This window comes from Callospermophilus lateralis, chromosome 1, assembly GCF_048772815.1.
Source record: "Callospermophilus lateralis isolate mCalLat2 chromosome 1, mCalLat2.hap1, whole genome shotgun sequence".
Taxonomy (NCBI): domain Eukaryota; kingdom Metazoa; phylum Chordata; class Mammalia; order Rodentia; family Sciuridae; genus Callospermophilus; species Callospermophilus lateralis.
Genome location: NC_135305.1, coordinates 19,161,353 through 19,188,355, shown reverse-complemented (window position 1 = coordinate 19,188,355; position 27,003 = coordinate 19,161,353). Strand labels below are relative to the sequence as shown.

The following is a 27,003-nucleotide window of genomic DNA, read 5'->3' as shown; positions in this document are numbered from 1 at the left end:
AACAACAACAAAAAAGCAAAAACCAAAAACATGTATCTTCTTCCACTGGCTCAGGTCTTGTTTTCCTGAGAGAAAAAAAAGTGAAAGAAGAGCTCTGTGGACAAGATAAACTGATCTTCAAAAATTATAATCAATGGTTTGGTTTTGTTTTCCTAATTTCTTCTTCTAAACCATCCTCTCTATTGCTGAAGATGTAAAATCAAATAAAAACATCAAATGGCACTTGTCACAAAATGTTTCAAACTCACATGAAATAAAAATGGAAAAACAGAAGCAAGAAAAACCCAAGGGTCATCATCAAGTTTTGTGTTTTATTTAAGATTTTAGTTTTAATTCTGAAGAAAGAGGTACATTTCCTTGTTTTTAGTTTTAGCATCAGGTTATAACCAGGTTTCTGTTTGCTTTTCTCCTGTCTTTTCAATACTGCACGAACGTCCAGAAACTACAGGGTTACGTAAAAGCTGCAGGCAAGGAGGTCAGAGATTTGCTCCTGTTGGTGATCGTGTGGCCCCAGAGCAGTGCTATCTCAGAGTGCCCTCATCAGGTGGATTGAAGGTCAAAGAAAAAAAGATTCTGACAGAGGAGAAAGACTGAAGAAATCACTTATATTTCAGCTCTTATAATATGTATAGGTATTAAATCTGTGAATACTTTTTTTCTTTAAAACATTTGAATTTACTTTAAATCTAAAGCCAAAATTTGTTTTCTCCTTTAAAAAAAAAAAAAAAAATCACTTCTCCCCTCCTTATGCTCTTTAGCAATAGGTCAGTTACTACTTCGGATCAATTTGTCTTTCCATCGACTTCCAATAAATTCTTTTGCTTAACGACATAATCAAGTCCTCCCCATCAACTCAACAAAAGAATTAAAAATTAAATTAAAAGCATTTTTCTTGCAATAGTGATAAGCTGAATACAAGATGGATGCCAGGATCACTGCTTTCCCCCATGCATCTAGCAATCTCATTTAATTTAACCTGGTTTTCAAACTTCTGCAGTTGATAATGCATTTCCTTGACCTTTCCTATAGATTAATCGTCATTTTCTGCTAAGCAGATTATGTCATTATTATGCGCAACAGACAAACAGTAATTTTCTAAGTATCGAGACTGCCCTTTGATTTCTTTTTTTTTCCCCTCTCCTTAAAAAGGCATTTTTTTTAAACATTCAACAGTGTCACTCAAATGCTGAATCAACAGAAACTTTTACAATTAAAAAAAAGATGGTAATGACCCTGTGATCGCATTGCATCTGGGGGTAGGGAGAAAAAAATTGATCAGGAACTGGATTCTTCAGAACATAAGAGATGAGAGGGAGCTGTGGGTGGGCTGAGAGGGAGAAAACAGGGTGGGACAAATCCTGCATTTTCTAATGTTTCTCCTCTTTGCCTAGTGGCGGTCCAGTGTTGAACTCTGTAGTAGATCTGCGGGAGTTTTGCTGGGGGGTCTGAAGGCCGTCTGAAAGCCGGGGGGTGGGGAGTGGAAGCTGGAAGGATTTGAAGGAGGAGGGTAGGGACTCCAACTGGCTCTGTGCAAGGGAATCTGTGTGCTGAAGGGGGCGCTGTGGTGGGTCTGCGACGGAGCAGCGCTGGGGCCGTCCATTTCTGTGAGGGCCTGAAGGGATTTTAGCCAGTGTGGAGGATTGTCGTCTTGAAGAGAGTCTAAACTGTTTCCTGAAGATGCTGGAATACCTAAAGAGAGAACAGAAAACAGGAGGAAAAATGGTGAGTCTGTAGAGGAAGAATAAGTAGTTCACCAAATTGAAGAGACAAAAGTGATTAGCTTACCCAAGAAGAAATGCAAAGAAATTATAATTTGAAGTTTCTTCCAAATAAAACCTTTAAATTTACTGTCACACAAACCCATGCCCCTCTTCAACTAGCGACTTAGTCCCCCATTGTCAGAGACAGAACTGAAAAAAAAAAAAAAAAAAACCCAAACAAACAAAAAACCTATTCCCCAAAATTGAATGACTATATTTTTCCCACTGTGCTTGTCTTTCTCTAAGAGGGATACATAAACAAGATAGCCTTATAATAGAGAGCTTTATTTTTAAAAAGTGGAGTATGTTTCTTTTAAGACGGCTCAGATTCTTTTGTACTTTGAGGCCTACAAAATACACACATACTGCCAGACGTGAACACCTACTTAGACCAAAAGGAGCAACCGAGGCACCAAACGCCTTACTACACAACGAGGCCGACAGCTGTACAGACTGCACAGCCCTGAGAATCAAACAGGCCACCCCTCACTTGGGGCTTTGTGGAAAGGAATGCACGTCCAAGAGACCTCTGCTTTGATCTAATCTGTGCTAAAAACCAAATGTTGGCTGTGAGTGGAGCTGAAAGGGATGAGGGAGTTACCTGTGATGATGGCTGGGTCTGTCCAGCTGCCAGGGCTGTCCCAACTCACGCTGTCGGTGGTGGCAGTGTTGGACGTTGGTGCACTGTGGTTGGCGTTGGAGGGGGAAGAAGAATTGGGCAGTCCACCAAAGTTGATGTTAATGTTGGGTAGAAGTGCCCTTAGCCCGTCCTGCCATTCCTTCATATTTAAACTCTCTACAGAACTGCTGTTGTCTGGGAGATTTACCAACAAAAAAATGAAAGATAAAAAAAAAAAATAAAAGCTGACGTTAGAAACATATGTTGTTCTTTAGTGGTTAAACGGGAGAAGAGTTATTCTTTCTTTATTGAGCATTTAAAATGGGCTGTTCTAGCAAAATAAACTGGGTTAGGAATTTGCTTGTGAGCTCAGAGCCCCTTAAGTTAAGGGAGGGGAAATCTGCTCAAGGATCTGGAGAGGGAGCTTCTTGTCTCTCTAGCCTCTTCACCACTATGTGTGGGCAAATCCAGTTCCAAGACTCAATGCTCCAGAACACAATCTAGTTCCAGTTATATTATGAAGATTCAGTTAGTAAGGCATTTAGCCGGCCGAGCTGATGTACACTATAAAAAAATCAAGTCTGCAAAGTTCAATATAGGAGCTTATTTTTGGGTCCATTAAAGGGAAAAGAGAAATCATTGTATGAAGAATAAACATAAGCCAATATAAAAAGAATAATAATTAAGTTCTTCCTGATTATAAAACTGGCAATGCATTTCAGAGGACAAAGCAGTAATGAACAGGCTTTTGAATTTGAAAGGGGGATTTTTCTGTTAATCACAAAGACCAAGGAGGCAGGGGCTGGGACACCTCTTGGATGGAATGATTTCCAACAGTTTGCTACTCTACTAGAACATCTCTACCAATTATTCAAAAGCTAAGTTCTGGAGTCCTACAGTTTCCAGGGCCTATTTATGAATAATGTCAAACATAAGACACTAACAATAAAAAGGCTTTTTATAAATTCTGACTAAGCTCAGTTGATGTACTACCATTCAGAATCCACACAGTATGACTAGCTGGTGGTGGTGCTAGGTAGACTCTAATAACTACTTACAATAATTGTTTTTACTGAAAATAGAAATGTGAATCAAATTACCAACTAGAAAAAAAAGCATAGAAAAATATTTCTAGTTCTACAGAATTGATTAAGTCAACATTGAGAATGAGGAGGAGGATGAGGATGATATTCTATCAGGGACAGTCTATGCCATTAAGGAATTTGGAATTTTCTTTTTGTAATTGCTTTGCGACAAGTTTTATCAAGTTTCATCAAGTGAAGCATTTACTCTCACCTTATTAATAAAAAGAAAAAGTACAACTAAATCAAATAGAATTGACTAAGATGAAGATAAACTACTGTACACTATACAAACAATAGAAGGAAAAATCAATTCCTCAAAATAACTTTCTTTTCACAATTATCCTTCTCATAGCTACATATTATTTTACATTTGCATTGTGTCATCTAATTTACAAGGCACTCTCATAATTAATCATTATTTCATTTGACCCTCACAACAACCCTGTGAGGTAGGCAAACGAAGAGGAATATCTGCATTTTATAGATAAAGGAACAGACTCAAGAATAATTTGCCCAGTTCACAGAACTCATCACTGAGAACTTGAACCCTGGGGTTGCATTAAAATAAAAACAAAATATACCAAGCACTCTTTTTATCCATTTTGTATAGACTATTAGTTGTGGTTTTTTTTTTTTTTTTTTTTTTTTTAATGGGTCAAATATTTAAGGAAAAACCCAGGGGTCAGTGAGATATGAGATTAAAAGGAGGCAAAAAAAAAAAAGAAACACAGAAGCTTTATAGGTCTGTCCATTGGTCATGATTAGCAGGACTGAGAAACAGTGTTCCTGAAAGAACAGACTAGACTCTGCAGCCAGGGGGGATGGGATGGGGGCATTCTAATCAAGGACACAACCCTAGTTCCCTAACTGCATGAGGCATAAATAAGATCACACTGGTTAACAGAATCCTAGAATACCTTCAATTACAGGAAGGTTTGGTGTGACCTTTAAAAGCAGTCAAACTGACAGGCTGAATAAACTCAAAATGGTTTTTAACTAGACATAACCAAACTCTCACCAAAAGCACTTCCTTGGAGGGAAATAAAATTTCTCTGAATAAAAAAGATGTTGTAGAACCATATGGGAAATTTTCTGCAAGATAGGTAGCTAAGGCCATTGAGAAGTCTATGCAAATGAGGGGCTCCTCTCTTCTACTGAGCAGGGGAGAAGACTCTGTAACTCACTCAGACCAATCTGCTCTTTCCTTTTGCTTCCCATTTAGTGAAACATGAAATTAAAGGACACTTAATTCTGCATTAGCAGAATAACACTGGTATGTGTGTAAATGTATTTAAAATGACTATTAGCCTAAAGTCAAAAGACAATGAAGTAAGGGGTCTGTGAGAACTCGCTACTTCATGCTTGGTTTTGCTTTGAAACTAAGACTACTCTAAAAATATAAAGTCTTTCTTTTTTGAACAAAGGATATTTGTTTCTTCGATTTCAGACTAATAAAGTGTTAGGATGTTAGCTAGCAAAATTCATCTATGGCACATGATGAGGAAACAGTGAAGAACTTAGATCCTTCCAGATATATTAGGATTTTATGCTACTTTGGGAAATAATTTAGCTAGTTTATAATTTTTAATAATCTTGAGCAACAAAACAAAATAAAACAAGAACAAAACAACAACCCAAAACACATATGAAGGCATTTTGGAATCCTGAGAACACTGAGTGTGTGCTTTATAGTGAAGCAAAAGTGAGACAGGGAAATGGACTGTCTTCTTTACCTCTTGGAATGGGATCAGATTCCAAGTAGCTTAGAATAAGAAAATAAGTTAACTTCATTGTTTTCTCCACTGTAGTTAGGCAAGTGTTGGCATAAAGAAAGGGTAAGAGAGAGGCAATCTGTTAAAACCTATCCTCATCAAAACAGCTTACCCCAATCCAGTTGCACTTGAAATTGTCCCTTTACCCTCCCTGTACCTGCTGCCTCTGTTTTGGCTGTGGCCTTCTAGTTAATTGCATTCCTTTAAGTATATATAGCAGTTTGTTTTTCAGTGCTGGGGATGGAACCCAGGGTCTCACACTTTAGGCAAATGCTCTACCACCAAGCTACACCCTCAGCCCCACAGCAGGGTTTAGCAAAGTCCAACACTACTGATTATTTTGGACATTATTCTTTGTTGTGGGGGGTCTGTCCTATGCATTGTGGGGTGTTTAGCAGCACTGTGGATCTCTACCACAAAGATGCTAGGAACATAGAGCCCCCAGTTTGACAACCAAAATTATTGCAAATGACACTGCAAATGTTTGGGCTGTGTAGGGGGTGAATTGGTAGGGTGGATGGCAAAATCTCTCCCAGCAGAGAACCACGATCAACACAAGGGAAGTTGGTTGCTTTGTTTGTAGGGCTCTACATAATTCCAACTGAGTACATATTTCCCCTTCAAAAAGTATGACTCTGACCAATAGACTGATTTAAGTTCTTTTCCCTTTATTTATATGAGAACTCACACTGGGAATTCAAAATATGCAAATCAGTAGGTCTAATGCAGAAAACCCATCTGCAGGCTGAACACTGCAGATGGGTTGCATAAGGCAGCTCTACAATTGACTGTCAACATAACCTTGGACATGTGTCCTACTTAGTCTTCTACCATTCCAGGACCCTACTTCATTAAGTAGGAATAACATCTTCCTTACTCTCTCATAAGGATAAAATGAAATAAGAGAAGAATAAGCAATATGAAGCACATTCATTACTTGATGTCTAACAACAAATGCATCTCTAGTGGTCAACCCTGAACAGATGGTAACCTTTCCAATAAGCCAAGACAGGGGATTTCTTATTTGCCAGGAATTGGCCCTGTGCAAAAGTCTCTTCTTAGGAACTTGAGGATAACATCCATCATTCTCAGAGGTACTGTGTAGTCAACCTAATTAATAAACTCTCATCACCAAGACACTGCAAAGACAAATTAAGATATAGGAAATAGTTTAAATTTTCCATAAGGAAAGTTTGAGAAGACCAAGCAAAGTACAATGAAAATCAATTACTGAACACATTTTATATTAAAAATGATACTAATTTTATTTAAAGCATTTAATTAGAACACTACATTGGGGGAAGGACTGTTTATTGCTAATAAGGTTCAATGTTTTATGATGTTAAAAATTATTTTTATGTTATATCGACAGGTACAGTAAAACACTATTTTCAGTTTTAAAAACCAGGATGGTAGAGGGGGTCAAATTATAATATTTTTCTTTTGGGCGTAGAACTCGAAAGACATGCCACTTAAAGTACTTTCAGGATGCTACACAACCACTCTTATTCTCTTGTGTGAGAAATAAATGACCAGTTTCCTTGGTTTAGAGAATATTATGGTTAAAAATTTGACAGCTTGGGGCTAGGGTTGTGGCTCAGCAGTAGAGCGCTCGCCTAGCATGTGCGAGGCCCTGGGCTTGATCCTCAGCACCACATAAAAATAAATAAATAAAATAAAGGTATTGCATCCAACTACAACTAAAATACATGTTTGTGTGTGTGTGTGTGTGTGTGTATGAAAAAATTTGCTAGCTTGTTGGTAGCCTAACACCTAATTGTTAATAGGTAAATCCTTATACACTGACAAATCTAGTTCTTAAGCAACAATAATAGAAAATCTGTATAAAACATATGTGTGAAGACTGCCAAGCTAAAAGGCAAAGCAATTATTGACTGAGTGCCTCCAGTGTGGAAGGAGTGCAAAAGCATTTAAACCATCATCTTTGTTCTCAAGAAGCTTGAAGCTGTCCCAATGACAGTACATGAAAAGGTCAGCAAGTGCAGACCAAGCAACAAAAGAAATATCCAGAGATGTACATCACTAACAAATACCGAAAAAGTCCAGTAAAACAAGAGTCTGGTTGAGTACATGTATGAAAACTTCCCGGTGGTCGAAGCACAGCAGCATTCAAGGAGTCAATTTTGGTTACTACACAGGCTCCCTGCATCTGAAAATCTCGCACCAGGTTGAAACTATTTTTGATATTTCTACGTAACACTGGACTAGACCAACTACTTACAGGAAATAGAGGGAAAGACATTATAAGCAATGACTACAGCACAAGATAAAATTAGGCTGTGTTCAGACATCAGACCTTTAAGAGAACATCATAAAACAGGAAAAGACAGTGATTTAGGCAAGTGCACATACAGAATGTTTCTTTACTTTCTGTTTCTCAGATTAACTGCTGCATCTTAATTATTACAAAATGCAAAACTACAAACAGCAAAATGTAGATAAACCTGCTCTTTACCAAAAGCTGTCACTGGCCACAAGCCAATGAGCTTTTCTGGTTTACATAAAATCTTTACCGGAAACAATGGAGGAAGTTGAGAGGGCAAGACGCTAGGACAAAGCATCCATCTCACCCCGATTCCATCCATTTCACACATTAGGGTATCATAGAAAATTCCATTTGAGAAAAAATATCCGCTGCTAAGAGGGTGAAGACAGAAGATCTCTGTAAAATGACAACACAAAGAGATAAAAACACACTGCAGAAAAGCCCTAAAGCCAAAGGCTATTCCAGGTATTATTTTCTACTAGTACATTTTTCTACCACGAGATGTGAATATTAAGCCTTCTTGGTATTTTAATTGGTGCATTGTAACTATATATAATATTGGAAGCCTTCTTGGTATTTTTGCCTCCATCTTCTTTTTGGTACCCCTCTCCCCGCCAGGTCTTTCATTAACTAAACCACCTTGATGCCAAGGAATTCACAAATCAACAATGTCTCCAGTTTTTATGTTTGTGTAGGATAGCTGGCTCATATATTAAGTCTGAATCCTTAGATTTCCATTATATCCTGTAGTACCTATGGCCAAAGACCTCACATTTCAGGTCAAACTGCTGTGCAGTGGTCAGACACACCCCAATCGGAAGGAGTAACTGGGAGGAGTCCCAGTCACAAAATTTTCCTAAAGTTCAGTCTGTACTTCAGTTTTTAAGCCATATCTAATGGTTACTACATAAAGTCTCAATTTACAACCTGATCATCTTTCTTTTATCTTCCCCGGTTCACTGTTGTCCTTTACAGTTCAAAATCAGATGCTCCTACTTCTTGCAATTGCAGCAGGACACAGGGAACAGCCTATCTCAGTCCCTACACTCCCTGCCTCCCCCAGCCCACCTCACCCTATTATATATTATTTCCTACCAGTTTTAGATTAAAGTTCATCTCCATACTACTTATTGCAAGAAAGTATAAGCTCCCTAAAATGTCTACCAAATTTCTAGGGTTACATGGTATTAAATAAAGGCAAGACCAATACTGCAGAGTAGAGTTACTCGGGCATAGATAAAATCTTAAAGCCTAATAGGTATGAAAGCAAAGTTTAGACAAAGTGAAAATCTTTAACAACTCAAAAGAGGGATCTGAGCAGACATAAAGGGCAAAGTAATAGCAAAAAAAAAAAAAAAAAAAAACAGTAAAAAATCTGGATCAGCTAAATATGATTTATGCTATCTGGACTTTACTTCCTGTCATTCTCCTTGAGTAGAACACCTTCCTGATCTTCTCAATTTTTACTCTCTTCCAAAAGTCTGCCTTTTTTCTTCCACTCAGATCATTCCACATGACAGCACTTACGAACTGAACAACACTCACTTGGCATGTAGCTCAGTGACTTAAGATATTTTACATTCTTTAAGATACAGACTGGAAGGTTTGACTTGAGAAGAGCTGGAAAGTGACTTTTCCCAAAAAAGTCTGTTTAGTTCTTATCTGTATGATGCTATGAACAAATGGTTCTTTCCAAAAATCTTTCTGAAATCAGGAGGAAGTTTTGGGGTTCAAGAGGCCTCTGTACATGTAAACTGAGGGAAATGAGAAACACTATGATGATGTTGTTAAATGTTTCAGATGCCAAAACCCAAGTGTCTATACTTTTTAAAAAATCCAGTGGATTATTATTGTTTTAATAAGGATTTTTTCCCCCTGGTACCCTAACCTCATGCATGCTATGTAAGTGCTCTACCACTGAGCTTCATCTCCAGCCCTTTCTAAAATTTTATTTTGAGATGGGGTCTTGTTGTATTGCTGAGGCTGGCCTCAAACTTGCAATCCTCCTGCCTCAGTCTCCCAAGTCTCTGGGATTATAGGTATGTGCCACTGTATCTGACAATGAATTTTTTTAAAAAAAGTATTCTAATAATATGTACAGGGCAATAACCAAGGTGTACAAGATATATTTTACTCACTTTCTATTCTGCACACTATTCATTCATTTATCTGCACTTTTTGTACTTGATTACTTTCCAATAAGGGTTAAGAAGTGGCTTCATTTTACAAATGAGACAGCCGAGTAAACTCTGGTTGTTTAAAGAATTTGCCAAAGATTATATACAGTTAAAAAGAATGGAAGTCAGTAGTTAAAATCAGCGAACTCCAAAACATTTGTACCAACTAGTCATTGTCCTGGCAGGATTCATAGGCCAATTAGGGGGCTCAGCAGACAGGTTTAAGTAACTACAATGTGACAACAGTAAAGACTATGCTAAAATGAACAAAAGGCATAAATACGGAAGTGACCAATCCTGCCATTCTGCATGTAGGATCACCAATGACCAGGGGCCTAAGGAAGACAAGCTGACATGGAATTAGAAAAAGCATTCCATGTAGAACACAGGGCAGTGCAGGCAGCCAATCATAAAAAGAAGGAATACTTTAAAACACAATCAGATGTCTTTTGCACAATGCACATTTTTCTCTTCTAGGATGTTCCTACAAGAATCTATGAACTATTTTGGAGGAAAATCAGATCCTCTGAGAGCTGGAAGACATCTTGATGATTTATTAAGGATCTAAGGAAGCAAAATCAAAGGAGAGATGTCCATGTGTAAAGATATATGTACATAAAAGTCATATATAAAATAAGGAAAGACTAAATTTAAAAATTTAATGCAAAAATACATTCTCAGAAGCAACACAGACTGGTTCAGATGATCTACAAGTTGTAAACAGAGCTAAATGAAGGAGAGGACCAAAAAATGACAATCTACCTAAGAAATCTGCAAAGTCTAAAATGAGAAGTGGGGAAGGAAACACAGAAATGAGCACCAAACTAAGCAACGGCTATGGCCAAAGCTCTGTGGAGAGATCCAAAGATGACCACAGAAAGGTACAACCAAGGAGATGACACACCAATAACCAGAAGAGTCATCAAAACAGGATTTGAGATACATGGAGGGTGTCAACTACATGAACAGCTTCTGAGATCAAAATCTGCTGTAAGAAAATAAACCTGATACATGTTCCTTACTGACCATCTGTCTCTCTTTTACAAGGTGGAAAGGAGGGAATCTTTAATATTGGACTTCTGATCAACAAACAACTGGATAGTGTCTGAGAAAATGCAAACCTTTGGAGTATATGACAGGGACAAAGAATGAGAATAACTGAACTTGAGTTCTTGGATGGCAGGCATCCTATTCCCAACTAGATTCTGAAGTCCTCCTTGATTAGGTAAATAGTAGCTGAACCTGAACCTCAGTTGGTACATTCAAGTTACCTAAACAAATAGCCCTTGCTTCCAGGTTTTTCGTTTTATTTTGTTTTTAAGAATAAAACAGCTTTCCAAAAAACAAAAAAAAGATCAGAGAAAGGATAGGTGGGGGTGGTCCCTTGGCTACAGGAAATAGTGGTTCACAGGCCACAGAAGGTATTACAACATATCATTCTGGCAACACAATAATAAAGAATACTAATAAGAAAATGAGAGCCAGGTGTACAGGTAGAATCTGATATAATGAGATTTTAAAAGAAAGCTTAAAGAAGATATATCCTATCTGTATGTAAAAGTATCATAGTCCTTTGTGGCTTAAGGTCAGAATCCATAATGATCTGAGGCATACAAAAAATGCTGAAGGCAAGAAAAAGCTGTGTGTGAAATTATGAGAAAATTAAGAAAGGCCACTATTCAGCCTGATGACATAATATTAAGCCATGAGAAAAGACAGAGCAATGTAGTTTCATGTTCATTTTACTTCCTTCCAATTTTATAAGAGTGTGATCTTTTTACCAATAGCAAAGATTAAGCAACACAAAGAAGAGATTGTCAGGAAAGAGATGAAAATGGTAAAAGAGCATCTACTCAATTAAAATGTATTTAACATCTCTAGGTACAAAATGGATTGTGTCCTAGAGTATTAATACTCACAGATGAGATCACAATATCATTGGAGAAGTCCCAGAAATAGAGGAAATGGCAGACTGCAGAAGCCACATGCTTAGAATTAGTTCCTGAGAAGATTCTGAAACAGATCAGGGACTTGATAATGTCTTCAGAAATAAATATGACAGGTTTATCTACCACTGTTCCGCTTTTTTTTTTGGGGGGGGGGGAACAACAGGTAGCATTTTGGAAAGAACCCCAGCTCTCTTCCACCTAAAATAAATCTTGATTTTGAAATTCAACAGGTGGTCATGGAGGGAGCTTCTACTGATGACTGCTTAACATTGGAAATGTCCTCCTATATCCTGTGGCTTACTTTCTTTTCTCTTCTGCTGTCTGCCCAAATTATAGACTTTGCAGCTAGCTCCACTCCCATTCCACTGACACATCAATCCTAAAAGAGTGGAAAGGAGTGACTGATGAAAGCTGAAATGAATTTTCATAAAGAATCAATCATACCAAAGTAATTTATTCTCTGGATAGTTTCTCAGGATGTCAGAAGCAGCATCTTGAATTCGACAGTTTCTGCTAAGTTCTCTGAGATTTCCTTTTGGGATGAAATAGTTAAGTATAGCATGGGTAACAATTTTTAAATGATTTTACATAGAACTGAAAGGTATTGTGTTGACCTAAAGGTGTCTATGATTTTATGGTTTGTTTGACTCCATGCTTTGTATTATACTTAACCCACAAAGTTCATTTAAATATGCAAACAAAAGAACAATTCTATAGATGATAAAATCAATAATGGAAACTACCTAACTTTAAAATTCTTGTATTCTTCACACAAATGTTATTAACAGTGTTATTGATAATATTTATCTTTTGCTTTATAATTAAATAGTCCATTTATTACACAAACTTATAGGAAGAGGATAGACAAATAAGATATACTCTAACCATGTCAAATTCAATCACATAAAGTTGAATACATACACACACACACACACACACACACACACACACACACACATTCAGATTTTTAAAAATGCATTAGGACAGAGCAGGATAAAAGAAAGCTAACTAGTGTATAAGGAAAAAGTTCAAAGGGCTTTATTAATAGGTTCATGAAACCTGATATGACAACTTGGGTAACAAAACTCCTAAAAAGGTAATATTAAGACCATGTAAATGGATGTGCAATGTCTAAATTAGCAATGATCTGACCTTGGGCAAACACAAATGGTAGCCACTATGCCTCAGTTTCCTCATTTATAAATGGAGATAATACTCATCCCACAAGATGCTTTTATAAAAAAAATTCTATAAATGTAAAGATAGTAGTAATAAGAATAGTTTTCATGAAAAATTAAGATTAGTTGAATGTATGTGGATTATTCAAGTGTGAGCTTCTCCTTTTCTTTACTTTTGTAGTATGGGGGATAGAACTCAGGGCTTCGTACATACTAGGCAAATACTCTACTACTAAGCTACAATCCTAGTCTTAGAGCTTCATGTTTTAAGAAAGACACTGTCAAGTCCAAAATATGTGTAGAAGAGTACTAGACTACATGAAAACTGGATGTCATGTTACATGTGGAATGGATGTTTAAGCTACATCCAGGAAGTTATCAGAGAAGTGGTAACTGCCTTCACATATTTGATAAACTGCTCTCAAAAGGTACAAATGGGAAAAGATGAGAAGACTTTGGCTTAAAACACCAGGGAAAAATGTTAACAATTACAAGTTGCCCCAAAGAACTTCCTACAAACTCCTAAAACAGCTCAGCAGTATGCATAGAGTTCTAAAAAAGCAGATTCTTTTTATGGTCTTTCTGAATTTTGTGTACGTGTTTCATTAAAGATTTATCAACATTTTATATATAAATAGGAGTAGGATGGTAAGAAAAATGGTATGAGATAAAAAAAATTTTAAAGGTGGTGATGGCAGGTGGGATATTGAGAAGAACACCTGAAAAAAAGCTAAGAGGTGAGTTTTCCCGATTCACAGGTTAAAAAAGAAGAAGAAGAAGAAGAAGAAGAAGAAGAGGAGGAGGAGGAGGAGGAGGAGGAGGAGGAGGAGGAGGAGGAGGAGGAGGAGGAGGAGGAAGAATCACACAGTGAGGGGTTGTGGGGGAGGAAATCTTAACACAGAAGGCCACAACAGAATCCAGAGGTAAGTTATAACTCAAGTGCAAATGAGTTCCAAATGCTTCCAGAAGTCCTGCTGTAACACAAAGCAGATCTGTGCTTTGCAGAACTCCAGAAACATCCCGCTCTCAAACACTAATTCTTATTCAACAAATATTAATTGAATGTCTACTTTGGGCCAATTTCTCTGGAGTTCCAACAGTTTCCTAAAAGTCACACTGTTGTGCTTGTTTTCTTTCTTTACTGAGTCAGTAGAGGTTGGCCATTTTAAAGAAAGCCAGTGATATCTTTTGGTTGTTTACTGCCAACAGCATATTTTTGTTGGGGTAAAAATTTCTCTTCAGGCTTGCATTCAGATCAAAGTATTTTGAGCCTTTGCAGCAATTCCCCTGATGCTTATATGTCTACTGAAATTCCTAAGATTTCTAATGTTCATAATTTCCCAAATTAAAAAATTTCCAAATTATTGAAGTTATTTAAAACATCAAACCAGTTCTTCACTGTTTTTATTACATAGCTTACTTTTATTTCAATATTGAAGATGTTTCATCTTTTTCTAAAAGGAGGGGTCCTATCAGCATAGAATTATTTTATTTAAATCAAAGTCACGAGAATCCTAAATAAGAAGACTAAAATTGTTCATTTTTTCCAAAACATAATTTTAATTGATAAATGCTTCATAACCCAATTATGAGTTTCATGTTTGGATAGTATTTTTAGGCCTTAAAGCAATAGTTTGTTTAATTTCAGAAAATAATTATTTCAGAAAAGGTTATAATTTCCCATTATTTTATACTAAAACTAAATGAGTATAGTGGTAAACATTTTCAATATATCAGACCAATCATATCTTTAAAAGAATTCTTTCTCATTGTACAAGTTACCCAACTAAGGGATATTTATTTCAGGTTTGTCTTAAGACTGGTTTTTAAAATATTTTTTTTCTAAATTTGACTTAAATATATGATTTAAGAGAAACAAAAGACTGCAGAATATTAAAGGCATATTGCTAAGTAAAGAAGTTAATCTAAAAAGACTATATCCTATATGATTTCAAATATAAGACCTAGAAAAGGTAAAACTATGAGATAGTAAAAAGATGAGTTGTTGCCAGGGATCAGAGAGGAGAGAAAGTGAGACAGATGAGTAGGAAGGGCATAAAGGATTTCAGGGCAGTAAAACTATTCTGCATGACACTACAATGACAAACACAGGTCACTATACATTTTTTTTTTTTTTAAGAGAGAGAGAGAAAATATATTTTATTTTTTAGTTTTCAGCAGACACAACATCTTTGTTTGTATGTGGTGCTGAGGATCAAACCCGGGCCGCACGCATGCCAGACGAGTGCACTACCTTCAGCCACATCCCCAGCCCCATTTACATTTAACTAAACCTACAGAATGTATCACATCAAGAGCCTAACACCCACCATGGTCTATGGGTGATAATGGCATGTTAATATAGGTGGCTCAACTGTGGCACTCCTTTGAAGGATGTTGATAATGGAGGAGGACATGTGTGAGGGCAGAGAGTATATGGGAAATTTCTATATTTGCCATTCAATTTTGCTGTGATTCTAAATCAACACTAAAAAATAAAGTATTTTAAAAAAACTATTTTGCTTTTTCTTCCTTCTATTTATTCATATACTAATATAAATAAAACTTCTGCTTCCAATTTTCAAATGATGTCTCAATCTTAAAAGTCCGTATCTATGGAGACTCTTGGGCTCAGGACAACATCACAGACAACGTCCTAGTATTAACTACTCTAATGTTAATGCTACAGAGCTGTAATTATTAAACTGATTATGTATGTCACAAGTAGTCCTATAATAATACATCCTGTCCAGTCCTACACAGGATGATACTCCTGTGGAGGACATTATTTTAAAAGACTCTGATGCATTCAAAGACTTACATGCTCACCAGCTAAAGGGCTCTTTGTTTAAAAATCACTTAAAATATACATTTATTTAAATATTCATCCTTAGCTATGGTTATTATAGTTGAATTTATAACAGATTGAGAATTGGTTCTGTCAAGACTGTCTCTGGCAATCAATGTTGAATTCTATTGAGAAAAAAGGCAGGAGGAAAGAGAAGGAAGATCAGATGAATACATTATTAAATATAAATCAGAAATTATAATTCTTATTTCAGACATCCTGGGATTTTATACTGATTTACGTTTTAGTGAAAATAATTAACTATATAAAAAACACATTTATGAATTTTAGTTACATTGTTTAGAAGTGTTAGATAAATTTTATTTATCCACTCTTTTTTTTGTTCCTAAGTGTTAGGTAGTTTTTAAAAGGGTGAGCATCACCTTAAAAATGGGGTCAATTAGGACTGTGGCTCAGTGGTAGCGCACTTGCCTGGCATGTGTGAAGCGCTAGGTTCAATTCTCAGCACCACATATAGAGGGTGTAAGGGATGTCTTATCAACAACTAAAAAAAAAAAAAAAAAAAAAAAAAAAAATTTAATGGGGTGAATTAAATGATGCAAAACTTAAAATGTAAAAATCTTCACTGATTCAACTTTTAACAATGTAGTGGTTGTTCCTCAATCAACTCCAAAATCAAAAGTATGCCTTCTGTTTAAAAATCCCATTTTGATTTAAAAGAGTGTGAAGAGGAAGAGAATAAAGAATATGGTCACTTAAAATCAAAAGCCAGTTTGGAAATAAGTTAAACACTAGAAGAATGATTTGGAGGGAGATACAGGGTCTGGTGACTCTGGTAACCGAGTAGACACTCCGAAAGAACACTGAACAGCTGGATGGAGGAAGAGCTCTCTTCTATTAGAGGAAAAATTCAGGCTTGTCTAGGATCCAACAGAGAAATCATGTAGGTAATAAACATTAAGATCTAGTTGTGACCTCCCTATTAAATGTTGTAAGTTACATGGAAAAAGAAATGATTGCTTTTTTTGTCCAAAGAAGGAAAAAGAAACTGGATGGAGAGGTGAGCACAGCTATCAGAATGGGACTCAAGGTGATCAAGAATTGAAAGAGTTTTTTATTAAAATAAAGCTTGAAGGCTCCTGTATATTTATTCAGAGATTATTTAAATCAGTGCTAGTTTTAGTAATATGTTTTATTCTAATGAATCACTTAAAATACACGTTTTAGAGTTTATACCTTAAAAGGACCGACTAGACCAAAACTCAAGGAATGTTACAACTGTGAGACCAGTGGACGACTATGGTTAGGTTTATTAGCAAACAATTTAGAAAAGAGAAAAACACATATCTGGTAGCAAATCTTTCTCTAAATTGGGGCCTTAGGGAAGTAAGGCATGTAGATCATCAATGGATAATATATATATTTAAGCAGTGTTCGAGATTGATCCCAGGTTCTTACACATGCTAGGCAAGCACTACAACAATAAATGTTAATCAAAACTATTATTTTAATAGAGAAAATGTAAAAGTCATGTAACCCAACACTCAGGTTATGGTCAATGAGAAACCTTCCTATTTGGTTGCTGAAGTCCTAACCCATCGCTTCCTTTACCTTTAGCTGGGGACTCAACTTACAGACGCAATAAAGGAAAAAATAACCAGCTTTGGGGAGTCAACGACTTCTTGCAAATGGCAACATATTACATGATGAAGTTTAAAAACATCCTAATTAAATTCCAAATCACAGTGTTCTACTCCAAGACTAATAACAGAGCATAAATACTGGCAGTCTTTGGGACAGATCTCACCATGTTAGAAAATAGCAATAGGTTACAAAAGTTGATTGCAGTCAGTCTTGATTTTCGTCTTGGAGATAGTGATAGTTATTATCATCTTTAAATCCTCATGGAGCTTTCCCTGTTTCTGTATGCTGAAAACAACAACCTCTTTGGAAAAATAAAATCAGTAGATACGCTATCATTCAACATGATATAGTGCAGGGCAGTTCTTCTTGAAAGTTGAATCTGAGATCACACCATTAGTTTGGGTGTAGTGTATCTTGGTGCCATTATTTTTCCCCCTTCTTTATTTTGTAATATTAAGGATGTCAGCAGTCTAGTGATTATGCCTGTTGGTTCTTAACTGTTCCTAGGTACTAGAGAAAAATCCTAGGTAAATTAAATTCTACCTGTTTTATTCTTTATTTTTCTCCTGACACTGGGAATTAAGTAATTAAGACTTCATGAAATAGTTGCAAGGTTATAGTTTTTACCCTTCTCAAAGTTACTCTAAGATCACTGGGCCATGTTTAACATAAGGTTGATTTGACCATACCTATCAGTCTGTGGACATTTTTGAAAGACTTAAATTCGTATTATATGCACTGATTCATAGTTGGAAGTCCTTAATTACAGAAAAATGCTATTATAACTAAACTGTAAGAACAATGTTTAGGGAAGAGATAAATCCTTAATTTTGAAGTTCTTTTTTCCACTGAATTCTATGTGTGAAAACAAATTCATGTGGTAAAGGCTAAAGGAACTTTAAATTGCTGCTAGAATGTGGCTAGGGGTAAATCACAATTCTTCTGAGCCTTGTTATCATCATCATCATCATCATTTGGTTTCTAAAAAGTCCTGTTAAAGATGGTTATCTATCAGCACTCTCAAGTTTCATGACCTCAATACAAATCTTGTATTCTTAATTATCTTTTCTGTAGGTTTTTCCAAAGAGTGTGACATGGGATGGATATCCTTAGTGTGAGAAGAATTTGATGAGAAAAAGCTATGAAATATTTGTTTAGATAAAGCATGACCAGGGTGAGTTGGGCACCAGTAATGTAACCTCACTGCATCTAAACAGTCTTTCTTTTGTTAAAAAACAAACTCAGAATAAAATATTGATCCTGAGCATGTAAATAATTGAAATATAGAAGGAATAAACAAATGAGAAGTAACAGAAAAATGGCCTAGACTTTTTGCTTTGCTGTATTTGTTAAGAGAAATTTAACTGAAAATTACTTTATATAAAAAAAAAACAATATAAATGCACGTATGTACATGCACACATACTCCAACTCACATGTATGGAACCAGTCTTGTCTTTTCTTTTTTATGGTACTGGGTATGGAACCCAGGGCCTTGCACAGGCTAGGCAAGCGCTCCATCACTGAGCTACAACCCCAGCTCTATTTCTTTCTTATTTTTCAGACAGGATCTGGTTAAGTTGCCTTGGCTGGCCTTGAACCTGCAATCCTCCTGCCTCTCCCTCTCCAGAACCTGAAATTACAGGCATGCACTGGGAGAGAACTAGTCTTCTAGATTACTTTTCTTATACAATGCTAATTAAGTATCATACAGATAGTAAAACTGTCATTACCATTTCAAAACTACTCTGAGGATTGCTTCAAACATTTTAACCTACTCAGAAAAACAAATTTCATGAGGGTCTCTTGCCCAAAGCTCCCTGCTTTTCTATTTTTATTTTTTGGGGGGAAGGGTACACATTTGTTGCTTTTCTATTTTTATTTTTTTGGGGGAAGGTACACATTTGAATATTTTAAGGTTTGCCATTTGCCTTTCAGCCTAATGGGTAAAATAATAAGTCTAGATGCAGCTATTATCATACAGCTCTAAAAAGGAAGGGGCCAAAATTCTCACAGGTTATTTATTCTACTACTTTGACAGAGAAAGAATTTTACAAAATAGTACTGGGCCAATGAATTCTATTTCATGTGAACAGTTAATAGTTCAAATAGTTAATTCTATTTTATGTGAATTCCACCTCGATAAAAAAAAAAAAAAAGCTACTGGATACTTCCAAGACATTATAAATTATATGGAGAGAAAGCTTTGGGGGTGTTTCTAATGGGTCTGAACACCAAGCAGGAACAGGAATGACCAAACTATTCTAAGTATATTATGTTCCAGATTAGCTTGGAGCTTCAACAAACCTTTAGAATAACCTTAAGCATGTGAAATGGGCTACAACATAAAAGTCAATAGTTGCACTAGGAAGTGTGACCAAGAGAAACCTGGAGGAAAAGTATTGTTCTCAAAACAATTTCAAGCTGTTTTGTGAACTTCAATGTAATTTAGAACTTCTATGTAATTCAATTTTCAAGTGGCTTGAACAACTTGGGCTCACCACTGGGCACAGGTCCACAATCACAGCATCTCAGGTGGTTGAGGCAGGACCAAGTTTGAGGCCAGCCTCAGCAATTCAGTGAGACTATACCTCAAAACAAATAATAGAAAGATCTGGAGCTATAGTTCAGTGGTAAAGTGCTCCTGGGTTCAATCCCCAGTACAAGAAAACAAACAAAAACAAACAAACTTGGGTTTACCGCCTCCTGTTCTAGGTACCTAACAAGTGTAAACTAGATTTCTGTATAACTCAAACTCAGGATAGACTCTTCAAAAGACCATGAATAGGACAGGGGTTGTGGCTCAGTGGTAGAATGCTTGCCTAGAATTCATGAGGCACTGGCCTCGATCCCTGGCACCACATAAAAATAATAAACAAACTTTTGGTATTGTGTCCATCTACAACTAAAGACCATGAAATAGAATTAATTCTTAATGAATATCCTTAATAAATCTTGAACTATCAAGAGCTGATTCTATAGAAATAGCTCCTAAAAGAGCTATAAGTTGGTATGACCAGCACTTTGGGGTGGCTAGATTGATATTCTTGGAAGTAAACCACAGACAAGAAAGGAGGTCTAAGGAGCATGGTTTCTCAAGCCATCAGCATGATTTTGCAACATGGTATTCTCAAGTAATGATTTACAATTTGAAGCATTATCATTTTCAAATTTCACAGTTGATATCTTACTGATGTATATGGAAATAAGCCCTATGAATTTTTAAATAACTTAGTGCCTGGAAACTAAGGTTGCTTCCAAACTAGTGATATTTGCTTCATCCCTGCCCTACTATATCTACAGCAATTTTCCTATAAGGTTATATTCTAAGTAAGCAAACTATAGACTTGTCCAATAATTTGGAGATTTTATTTATTCACATAGTATGTTATCTTGGGGGAAGTGCCAAAATATTTTTATAACCTAACTTCTCTTTTCTACTTTACACCAATATACTACTTTAAATGAAAATCTACTATATACATAAGGAAGAATGGCCTCATCCAACTACGTAAGAAGAGATCCTTTCTCTTTGTAAGTAGGAAAGCCTATGTGGGTGGGGAAGGGAGCTTTCTATTTTGCTTGTGAGACTGGCAGAAGCTAGCTTACCTGTAACATGAGCTCCTCAACCTCCAGACTCATCATATCCCAGACCTACCACTCTATCTTTATCTTTCACTTTGTAAGTAACATTTCTGCCAATTCCTTGCACTCACTGGACTTACTTGTGCCTATCTATTCTCATGTGTGGCTTTTGTCAGCCCCTCCCCAGCAAACTGCTTCCATGTCTTCCTATTGTGCTTTGAGAAAAGAAGTTTGCTTTGAATCATTTCAACTGGAAACCTTATTCAGGATTCCCCAGGTAATACCACGCTTCCTACAATTTTCTTTCATACAGACTGACTTCCTACTCTCACAAAAAGACAAGGGTGGGGACAGGGTAGAGAGCATAAAGGGTTACAAAAGCTAGGCTTCTTACTAACCCCAACACTAGTTAGACATTGGACCACCACTCTTCCCCTGCTTCTCACCCATCGTTTAGCACTATGAGGTCAACACACTGACCAGTCTCCTTATTTGCTGTTCTTTTAATGGATGTATTTATGTATTTACTGCAGTGTTAGGAACTGAACTCAGGGTCTTGCACATGCTTGGCAATTGTTCTATCACTGAACTCTACCCTCAGCCTTTGCCATTCTTTTAACAACACTAACTTATTCTCATTAAATCTAAAATCATTAAACTCCTTTCCACATGACTCAGACCATTGGTTCACAGAAAACTATCTCAGTGGACTCTTCCTGACCACGAGATTAGGTATTTTAATATTGTCTTCCTAAACATCTTTATATCCATGTCCTCTTCATCTTCTAACCAAACTCAATATTTGCTTTTCTACTCCTGATGCTTTGTGCAGAGGAACACACAAAACTACACAAATGTGGACTCTTTTTTATAAACACTTCTAAAAAAGAAGTGGACCCATATCTTTACACAGAAATTCTATATTTCAAAGCTAAAAAATCCCTCCCATCTCAACTCTTTCACCTTCATTCTCAAATAATGCATTCTAATAATTACTGCTATAATTTGCTCTCATTTTCTCTAATTTTGCTTTCTTTTTCCCTAGTATTTTAACTGCCCTGACACATGATGGGGAAAGGTACATCTCATTTCTCTAAAGATAAATCACAACTTCATTTCAAGGGTTATTTCCTTCTACCATCTGCAGAGGTACGTTTATCCTGCTGAATTGGCCTCTCTTGCCTTCACTACTGTCAGTCTCCTCTTCTCAACTGTCATATGTCCTTATGGGTCTTTTCCTTAAAAAGCAGTGTCTCCTAAGCTCTACCACCCATCTAGTTAACAGTATGTTTTCCTTTTCACCTTCTTACCAAATTTCTTAAATAAGTAGATAGTCATATCCTTCACATTTCCTTGACTAGTTTCAGGAATCTGGCTCCCTCTCCTACCTTTATATGAAAGTTGAGTCACCAGAGATCTGACAGTCAAACCTAAAGTCCCTTTCTCAGATCTCATGCTTTCCAATTTCTAGGTCATAATTTCTTCTTCACCCCAACTATTACATTGTAGCCCAGGCCAACCAACTCACTCACTCTGCCCAGCAATGGCACTGCTTTCTAATTTGTCCTCACTGTAGTCAAACACATTATCCAAATTACTTTTCTTAAAAACACTATAACGAGTTAGGCAAGGTGGTGTACACCTGTAATCCCAGAGGCTCCAAAGGCTGAGGCAGGAGGATCCTGAGTTCAAAGCCAGCCTCAGTAACTTAGAGAAGCCCTAAGCAACTCAGCGAGACCCTGTCTCTAAATAAAATATAAAAAGCGCTGGGGATGTGGCTCAGTGGTTAAGCATCCCTGCATTCACTCCCCAGCACCTCTCCCCCAAATGCTATAATGAAGCAACATCTTTGCCAAAACCCCACAGTTCTCTACCTCTACCATATCAAGGTGGAACTCCCTTTTTTAATATTCAAGGCTCTCAGCACTTGACTTACCTACAGGACCTATACAACTCAGCAAGTGTATTTCCTTACTGTCCTTCCCTTCTAACTCCTTTGTGCCATGCTAATTTCTGCTTCTAGTCTGTGGTTCAATCCTCCCCCTTTATTGCACTGATCTTCTACTGCTTTCATTTTAAATTTAAATCATCTTTGAAAGTCAGAAAGTCCCATACTCTTTTCATGAAGCCTCTCCTTATATCAGCTCACATGAAGCCTCTCCTTATATCAGCTCACAAGAACTTCTTTTCTTTACTATCAGCATATTTGATATTTTTCACTAAATATTTACATGTATGAACACTTTCATATCTTACTGCCACTTACTCATTTAGAGAAGGGCATAGCACTAAAGTGAAGAAAGACAAGACTGACACCAGATAATCTGACTTTGCCAATTTTGGAAAATAAAAGTGTGTGAGTGTGTGTAATTGTTTGGCATTATTACTTCTTTAAAAGGCTGGCTGGGTGCAGTGACATACACCTGTAATCCCAGTGCCTCAGGAGGCTGAGGCAGGAGGATTACAGATTTGAGACCAACCTTGGCAGCACAACAAGGTTCTAAAGAGTTAGCAAGACCCTGTCTCAAATCTAAAACATGGAAAGGGGTGGGGATGTGGCTCAGTGGTTAAGCAACCCTAGGTTCAATCACTGGTACAAAAAAAAAAAAAAAGGAAGATTGAATTGTATTTCCAATTGTATGATATCTATCACTTAAACAGATTTGGAGACACTTTACAATAAACCATAAACCAGGGGATGGGATGGTGGTTTAGTGGAGGAGCACTCGCCTAGCACTCGCGGGGCCCTGGGTTCGATCCTCAGCACCACATAAAAATGAATAAATGGAAATGAAGATATCGTGTCCAACTAAAAAATAAATACTTTTTAAAAATCATAAACCAAAAATCCAAAACATTACAAATCAGCATAGGATAAATGGTACCCCAGTTTGTCTGCATAAATAATAATCTTCATTTTTGTAAGATTTCAATACAGCTATTTGTTCCTTTCTCTTGACTTTCTGCAGCAATGCCTCTGTGGGTGTACTTCCCACCTTCCTAAGGGCCTGTGTCACAGCAGAAGAAAGGTCTGGCAATCTTGAAGGTACTTGGAATAAGATACAAATAGGAGCCATGTCAGTAGAAATATGCACAGACAAATGCATTAAAGTTGTTTTTTTTTTTAAAGGAACACAACACGTATATAGAAGGCTTCAGTTATTTCCCAGAACACTAAGTAAAGATACATGAGCATACACACACTTAAATAAGAATAACGAATATATGTTTTTCCTATTAAGTTTTTTTTTCACCTCCTACAAATTATCAAATATTTGAAGTAAAAGTATTCAATATCCTTTGTTGCCACTGTTAGAAAGGTTACTGAGAGATGAACAATGAAATGAATCTGGACTGTTATGACTATTCTTATTAAAACATATCAAGAGCTGACCTGATAAAAACAATGTGAAAATACAATTGCCACTGGACTCATCCTTGATGACAGGATGTATATTTATTTCATTCAGCTTTGTATCCTTCAAGATCTAGCTCAGGTCACTACGCAAAATCAGTACTCAAATATTTAATTAAAGCTTTGTGAAAATAAGGGGAGAATACACAAAAGTATCCCCTGGAAAAACACAATGCAACAGTAGAATGAGAAGGAAAGCATTACTAATCAAAACATTTTTTTCTAATGGGATCTTTAAGAAAATGTAGTCAAGAAAGAGGCACTTGATATTATATAACTAAACTCTTTCAGTGCAAGACTATTTTCTACAGTGGCACCAAAAACTTTTCAAGGCAACAGTTAATCCCCCCCGTTTTTATTTCTTTGAGGTGCAGATGGGTGTCAACAAACCCCTTATAAATCTAGTAACTAAAGATTGTCTCTCTCTCTCCCTCAAAAAAAGAATAGATGTGTACATGCACACAAACCCACAATTTTGTAGCTTCAAAGAGTTCTGGACTCCAGGTTAAAATTCCTGTGTTAGGAAAAGACTAGTCGCTTTATAAAGGTTAAGGATGTACAAATGTGTGTGTGTGTGTGTGTGTGTGTGTGTGTGTGTATAAACTTTCCTTCCAAAAGATGGACCGAAACAAACCTAAAGCTTTTTAGAATTTCTCATTCTTTACCATCATTTTGGTTTACAATTTGCTAGTCAGGTGAAATGGTGCTTGAGCATAAAATTATGGCTGACTTTTAATACTTCTAAGGAAACATATTAAATAAACTATTAAGTAAGCAAAAAGATAAGGCCTTACAAAGTGGTCTTAAAATTCATCAGTGAATTTAAGGATCACTTTTAGACATTCCTTATAAAAATTTGGAAATTGGAGTCTTACTATCTCAAGAAGCACTTTCCTGATTGGTGGTGTACCTGGAAGCAGGGAGAGATGAGCAGCAGCAAAGGGACTGCTTTGGGAATCTATTCAGGACTCTGGGAAAGTCTGGGTAAACTTCAAGACAGCTTTTCTATATAAATTATGAATGGAAAAAAGAAACAGAAACAGAAAAATCAGGAAAGGAGGTTTGTTTAACAGGTATCTCTCTCGACACTGAGAAGTAAGTAAATAAGAGCTAACCACCTGCTATGGCTTTGTAAGAAGATCCAGGAGATGAAAAGCTTACATTGAAAGCTGGAGAAAGCTATGAGCTGGTAAGCATCATGACAAGGAGCCCATGTTTTGTTAACAAAGTGAAGGACCACTTGCTCCGCAGGAAATAATTGGCAAAGTGTTAGTCTTTTACAACAAAAATGAAAATCATAATTAAATTAAGCTATAATTAAAGATTGATGTTTAATAAGTCTATAGTATTCTATTGGATTTTCTTAAAATGCTGGCTTAAACCCACTTCAAAGTGAAAATCAGAAATTGGTATTCATGTGGAGTTTCATAAAAATAACTTAGATGGCTAGATAATTAGTTCCTTCTGCATCCTCAGGTAACCAAATCTCAGGATATTAAGTATAGATTTTGGTTTACCCAACTATACTTCAGGATAAGGCCATTTAATTTGTTGCACTATATCTAGAAAAAGTAATTAGATCTTACATAGAGTATAACCCCCAAATTCCAACTCCAACATAACAATAGCATCATCTACTAATAAGCAGATTTTATTATTTAAAATCTCTAGCCTTTTTGGTATTCATGACACCCCTCTTGTATTTTTTTTAAACAAATTAAGGCATACTTTTTTGTTGTTGTTGTTAAATCACAATTGTTTTGACTTTCCCTTTCTTCTCAGATGCTGCTTCACATAGGCAGAATATGATCATGTTTTCTAAATCAGCTTTTGTCCACTGCTGCAAACTGAGTTCAGTTTTCTTTTATTATCAGTTTTAAAACTATTTCAAGAAATTTTGTATTATCAAAAACATCACTTTACATTATCCTATAAAGTACTCCACTATTTTCTGTGATTCACTAAAATATCCATTTACAACTTACATGGACTAATTTTAGAGGACACCCAAACTTTTCTGTTCTACTAAGTCTCATTTAGGTCAAATACTTACAAAGACTTATTACCACATTTCAGGTATTAAACAATGAAATTTCCAAACAAATATCCCACCAAACTACTGTTCAATAAAAATGTTATACTACTTTAGTGGCTGCTCACATACAATGTTCATCCCACATTCAAGTTTCTGATAAATCAATTAGAAGTTGAAATTGTGTTTTTGAGGCATTTCCTGGTATACTAGGCAGTGCGTTAGGAAAGAGATTATATTGCATTTAGGCCATAATAATTATCTTTTAACCATCTATTTTATAATTAACAACCATTCAAAAATAAAGTGCAAATGTGCAAATGAGAGAGAACAAAACAGTTTCTACACATGTAATGCATAATATAAGATATACATCTAGGTAACTGAAAACAATTGCTGACAACATCCTTCTGAGCATTAAATGACACCAACCAAGTTTGTTTTATATGTATTCTTTCTTCTCAAGTATTCAAAGAATGCAATAGACATTATCATCTCAATTCTCAAATTAGGATATTACCATTTTTTTTTCACAAATCAGAAAACAAAGAACTATCATTACCTTGTATATTTTCAGTTATAGAGCCAAAATAAGAACAATTCTAGCTAATCTCATCTGGGATCTTAATTAGTATTATAAGTTTATTCATATGAGTTAAAAATAGCATCACTCATGAGAAACAATGCCAAA

The 27,003-nt window shown here is 36.2% G+C and overlaps 1 protein-coding gene across 4 annotated transcripts in view; it reads right to left on the bottom strand.

Annotated features, from left to right (window-relative positions):
• Nucleotides 1-291: 291 nt before the first annotated feature.
• Cnot4 (CCR4-NOT transcription complex subunit 4) overlaps nt 292-27,003 on the bottom strand; it is a 128,962-nt gene continuing 102,250 nt past the window's right edge. For 2 of the 4 annotated variants that reach the window (XM_076832861.1, XM_076832868.1), the window contains exons 11-12: nt 2,362-2,574; nt 292-1,689 (exon numbers count right to left, since the gene is read on the bottom strand). In XM_076832861.1, the coding sequence (XP_076688976.1) occupies nt 1,388-1,689; nt 2,362-2,574 (515 nt within the window). In that variant the 3' untranslated portion in view covers nt 292-1,387. The remainder of the gene's footprint in view (nt 1,690-2,361; nt 2,575-27,003) is intronic. The other 2 variants (XM_076832877.1, XM_076832887.1) reach the window with 1 other exon arrangement.